This window comes from Aricia agestis, chromosome 3 (assembly GCF_905147365.1).
Source record: "Aricia agestis chromosome 3, ilAriAges1.1, whole genome shotgun sequence".
In the NCBI taxonomy this organism is placed as follows: domain Eukaryota; kingdom Metazoa; phylum Arthropoda; class Insecta; order Lepidoptera; family Lycaenidae; genus Aricia; species Aricia agestis.
The window spans coordinates 16,679,134-16,685,133 of NC_056408.1; the positions used below are offsets into that span (position 1 = coordinate 16,679,134).

The following is a 6,000-nucleotide window of genomic DNA, read 5'->3' on the forward strand; positions in this document are numbered from 1 at the left end:
AAAAACAATCTTGCTGAATCAATTCAGTGTTAATTACAGGTATGCCGGATATATTTACTTAGAGCAGCTTATAGCCAAGGATATATTCTCCGGAGACAGTGGTACATTTTGGAGTACACTCATTGCATGGCCACTTGTTGGACTAGTAAAAATAATAGAACTCACATTACTTCGCCGTATTAAAACATTGCGCCAGTGTTTTGGCGATTTCCCATCCTTTTCCTCCGAATTTTTGTCAGTTTTTTCACTGTCACTGCCACTGCAACATTCTCCTTAAACGCTTCATTTTTCACTTAATTGACAAAACTCACACAAATAGAAATACGTAATTATCGGGACGTCATCAATCAATGCACATCACTGTTAGACTGACACGCCAATTAGTTGCGGTTATCAGGTCATCGGGCATCGGGTCCAAAACACACGATAAACGCACCTAAGGGATACGATTTCCTTCCAGGCCTAATCGGGTCTGAAGGATCCGATGCCTTTTTATTGTTTCAATTTCTAGTATTTAACGACCCAAGACCAATGAATATATTGGTCACTTTCCCACTGCAAGAAATCCTATATATAAGTAGCCCGTCCCATGAGATAGCCATAGATTCATGCGCCCGCACCGTAGGTTAGTTATGCAGCGGTTATTTTATGCCCGATGGAGCACCGAACGTGTTAGGCTGCCTACGCACTGGCGACCATAGACGCGGCCAGGCCGCCGCGGCCATGGTCGCCGGTGCGTAGGCAAGCGCGACATGTGGACGGCCGAAAAATTTGCAGTCGACTTCCAAGGGTGTGTCAAGATGGACGTGCAGAAGATAATCACGCTAACTGTGCTTGTGTATTTACTACGAAAACGAAAACGGAAGATTTCACGTAAAAGACAGTTTTGGGTGCATCCATTACTTTGCGAGAGAAAGACTAAAGGATTATATTATACTTATTTTTTGGATTTAAAAATGTATGAGAAGAGATTCTTTAATTACATGAGAATGTCAACGAATACTTTTAACCTGTTACTGGATACAATAAAACCAAAAATTACTGGAACTGGTAACAACTATCGGAAATGCATTCCAGCAGAAGAAAAATTAGTAATAACAATAAGGTAAGCTTTTTCTTTTTAAAATACAGAATGTTTAAAAAATACGTGATATATTTTAAAGGGTGTTTCGGAATGGAGTATTGTGTACAGGAAAAATAAAAATAATGTGATAGGGCCTTTTTTTTACTTAAACTGCTAAATGGATTTTTTTGTAAATTTGAATTATACAAGACTCGATTCTGAATCACCCTAAACCACCACTGTTGTGTTTTTCACAACAACCTGTATAATTCATTGACCAAGGTTTTGCCACTTTAAAAAATTTATGAACTATTGTTCAGTAGTATTCTACTTTACGACTTTGAAAAGGAGAGGAAAAGGGCTTGCTTATAACATGTTTTTAAATATTAAAAAACTGAAGTAGATAATCAAATTATTTGTATTTTCATAACTTAAGAAATGGCAATTGTGAACAATTAATCATTCAAATTGGGAAATAGGTCTATCATTTCTGAATTTTGAGAAATATCAGAATAATGAGTATGAGTATCGCTGTAATTTGAATCATCTGATATCCTGTTGGTAGTAGAATAACCTGAATAACTCGGTCGATGCGGGTCATATTCTTGGCGCGCATAAACTATTCAAGTAATTTCAATACTCTTAAGAGTATTGAAATTACTTGAATAGTTTATGCGCGCTGTTGTAGGTGTACAGTTCGGTTGGTATTTTTCTATAATTTCCATGATTTCCATTTTCGCTTTGGTCTTCATTGCAGCAGGGATTGTTTGAAATCTTTCGAGGAGGGATAAAAGAAACAGTCTGTCACAATTTGAATCATTCTGTGTAGTCGCTATGGTCTTATGCAGAACTGAAATTAGAGGGTCTGTATCGGATTCTTCGTTTGGTATTTTTTTCTTCCTTTTTGTTCTAAGCGACTTTGATGCAGACTGTTGAGTCTCAAGATCAGAAGATCTTGCACTTTCATTTTCTTGACTTGCCTCTTCGAGACTATTTTCTGTTGCGTTTGTGTCCAGCACTGATTTCAAAAACAGTAATTGGTTGAAATAAAATGAAAAAAAAAACCACTTTTGACATCTTTAACCCTTACACGTTTATAATAAGTCCAAGAGAGTAAATATGATTTTGTTTATTTATATTTATTTATTTTGGTCTAATTGAACATAAAAATAATATATTACATAACAATTATGTGTATATTTATATTTTTTTGAATGGGACACGGGTGTCCCTGTATGCGCGAAGGTAATACATTTTTCAATGTATCGCAAAAAATATTACAGCACTTTTATTCCGAAATGAAACTCAGATTGCGTAAAAACTAAGATTTATTTAAGTTATTTTCTTACTATAATGTGAAATATAAAATTTAATGGAAGGTAAGAAAACAGTTCCCCGCCATTTTGCTGTGCGTAAAGCGTGGATTCAGGAATAATACCTAATATGATTATCATCAATCATTTTATCAAAATCTGAAGCTGCATTGAAATTTTTCACAGGTGTAATTTCTATGTTACTATTCAGATCATAATATATTTTGGACTTCTCCGAAGCTATATAGCTGTCATCTCCGAAAAACAGCGTTACGTGGCGAGTATGAGTATTTGCGCCATTTGAAAGAAGGAGCTACTACTCTCGGCGTACTGGATTATTGACTAGAAATAATATTATCTTCTAGAGGCGTTGTGCTGGGCTCTATTTCATCAGTCGACATTACTGCCTCCATATCTTGCGCTAAAAAACTTTGATCTTCTTCGTCGAGAAGCAAACCAGAGTAAACACAACTAATGAGTAGGTAGACTCAGAACTCAGAAGAGATCTCTATACCGTATACGTCGCGCTCAGTTACTAAGCATTATCAATTATGAAACATGTTGAAAGTGACAGTCACGCCCAACTCGCGTTTATTCGCCAGTTTGTTTGAAGTCAAGGTACCTTAGTAATTCTGTCTACTCTGAGCAAACTATCCTCGTCGTCGCTGTTGTCAGTCGTTAGGATTTGAAAAACAACATCTTCCTGAATCTCAAATACTTTGAATCCTATAAAATACATTATCTGTAATAAATAATAATAAACAATAAAATAAGCATGATAAAATGCTAAATATAGCTATGCAAACATTTTTATAAATCGAATCAAAAAGTTTCCTATGACGCATATAGGGACACCCGCGTCCCTTTGTGTATTTGTACATAATATGCATTATTTTACCCAAAAAAACCACATATATTCGATAAAACGATAACTTTACATACCAATAAATACGATATTATGAATAGAATTACCGTAAAAAGTCACTTATCATAAATAAAATTGTAATCAATAAATATTTCTTGCGGAAAAAAATTTCACTTTTCGCGCCTGTGATATTTTCGGCAGATAGTCTTTTTTTTTCATTATTGCCAGCGCGTAAACTAGAATAGATATCATTAATTATAAAAAAATATGTCTACATAAAGTTTTAATAATAAGTACTGCAGAAAATCGTAAAAATTTTGTGGGGACAAATATGTCCCATATGCGTGAAAGGGTTAAGACGGCGCAGCTCTCTTGTGAAACAGTCTCTAAGGTTTTTCCATCTTTTTTGGAGAGTAATGCCTGTAAATCAATAAATAAATGTAGTACATATTACAAAACTAATATTATGTTTATTAATGTGAATTTTATTTTCAGGTATTTGGCTACTGGGTGTTCTTTATATCATATAAGTCATGAATACCGTATAGGGCTTCCTACAGTATCGGAAATAGTATTTGATGTTTGTGAAGCAATATGGGAGATATTAAAACCAATTGTGATGCCACAATTGACCAGAGATAAGTGGATTCAAACGGCTGAAGGTTTTCAAAAATACGCCCAATTATCTGTCAGGTCCAGTTCTTTCAATACCTTTTCTTATAAATGAAATAATTACATATCAGGTGGGTATTCAAACTCGCACCAAAATGCTGTTAAAACGCAAGTTACAACAGAAGAAAAAATAGCTAGAAACATGAAATAGGCTTTAATTCAATGTCTTACCTTTGAACATCTTCGAAAAACGCATTAATTACTTACCACTTTTTTTCTCAAAAATGTGAGACACTAATTTGCACGAGCAAACAAGAAAAAGAGAAGAAAACAAAATGGCCGTGTCGATCAAACAGTATTGGGTCTAGCAGTATGTAGAAATTATGAAATTGCTTTTGAGCTAACCGGTCATAGATGGCACTCATTCAAATAAAGTAAAATGTAGAAGTTCTAACTTAATATTATTTGAAATTTCCCGCTCTCGTAATTGCCCCGCTGCACCTTATATATTTTAAAGTCAAAATATGTTTTTACATACTAATGACTTACCAAAAGTACGGAGTAAGTACTATTATAATTATATTTTGTGCATAAAGCGACCTTTGAGAACTCCAATACAGCATTCTACTGTATTTCTGGCCCTTGTGTGTTTATTCTGATAGAACTCTTCCGAACTGTCAGGCAGTGGATCGGATACTGGTGTCATCAGAATTGGCCTCAGTGGATAACTAAAAACACCAAAATAGTAATTAAAAATATTATAAAACCACTGGGTTGAAGGTCTTCAAACGTTTTACTTCAGTCATATTGTACAATATCTTACTTCTTACTAATATTATAAATGCGAAAGTGTGTCTGTTTGTCTGTTACCTCTTCATGCCCAAACCGCTGAACTGATTTTGCTGAAATTTGGTATGTAGATATTTTGAGGCCCGGGATAGGACATAGGATACTTTTTATCCTATGTCCTATAGTTCCGTCGCGATCAACTAATTATGGCGCAACGCAGTTGCGGGCGTCATCTTGTTATGTATAAATCAACAGTATGTCCGAAGTCCGATCTTACCCAAAAGATATAAGTATTTCCTCCCCATATACACTGTATATTCTACAGTGTGAAGGCGATTTAAAAATGATTTTTTTTGAGTTGTATAATATATCGTACTGTTCCTAGTCCTGATGCAGAGATAAATCAAAAAGTACTTGCACTTAATTTATATTTCGGTAATTAACGTGTCCCCTACTGCCCAGCTCGCTCGCAACTGCGGGCCGTGGCCCCACGCCACATCGCCTTACATTCGTGTCAGCATTCTGCCTAACTGCAATAATGTATTCGCAACAGTACTCCCCCCTTTTGAAAAAAAAGAAAAATCCAAAAAGAAAATACATAATCCTAATTTACAATTTACAAACATTTCTAACTCACTAGTCGCTACAAGATTGGGCTGACGTTGCGTCTGGGCGAGTAGAAAACGATAATACAATGTTGCCTTATCTAAGTTTACAATAATAACACGTCTTGTAACATAGTAACGTCACTTGATTCAATCTCACAGCTCATTGTTCAATACACAACAGAACATCCTGTCACAGTATTTTGCGAATTAACTGTATCTTTAATTACACCAGCACGACCTTCTTCAACTTTATTTAGAATGCCCTTGTCAAGTTTGCTTTTTACACGTTTACTGCACTATTTGATACATGGAAATAGACAAACACTGAATACAATGGCTGTAATTACACAAATAGGTATACCATAAACTTCTACTTTTCTTTCAAGTGCGGCTCTAGCTGAATTTTTCGAGCCTGACTGGGAAATAACAACTTGTTCATTTTTGGCTTGGTAGTTACCCATGTTTACAAAAATAGCCATACACTAAGTATGACACAATTCTACTTATTGATATCTCGCAATGTTTATTCTGAATAATGTAATATAATGTGCATATTATATATCTACATCTTATTTAAAACGCACAGGCAGCTTTACGTGCCTACCGCTGCGTGTGGTACGAGTCACAGGCTTTCCGCAACTATGTGCATCGGACGATTCTTCACTACTTTCCATATCGGTACTTTCCGCAACTTTACTTTGCGAAATGTCCTCATTGTGTCCATCGGGCTCTACTAAAATATATCCTGAC

The 6,000-nt window shown here is 35.4% G+C and overlaps 1 protein-coding gene across 1 annotated transcript; it reads left to right on the top strand.

Annotated features, from left to right (window-relative positions):
* The first annotated feature begins 680 nt into the window (after positions 1–680).
* Positions 681–5,322, top strand: LOC121740527. The gene is made up of 3 exons (XM_042133259.1): positions 681–1,105; positions 3,737–3,934; positions 5,283–5,322. Exons 1-3 carry the CDS (start codon positions 753–755, stop codon positions 5,320–5,322), a joined length of 591 nt encoding a protein of 196 aa, XP_041989193.1. The 5' UTR covers positions 681–752.
* The last annotated feature ends 678 nt before the right edge of the window (positions 5,323–6,000 follow it).

Bases quoted from the DNA above. Each gene is read 5' to 3' on its own strand.
- LOC121740527 (XM_042133259.1), top strand. From the start codon at position 753: ATGTGGACGGCCGAAAAATTTGCAGTCGACTTCCAAGGGTGTGTCAAG. The intron at 1,106-3,736 runs GTAAGCTTTTTC...TTTTATTTTCAG, and splicing joins AAATTAGTAATAACAATAAG to GTATTTGGCTACTGGGTGTT. The intron at 3,935-5,282 runs GTCCAGTTCTTT...CTAACTCACTAG, and splicing joins TACGCCCAATTATCTGTCAG to TCGCTACAAGATTGGGCTGA.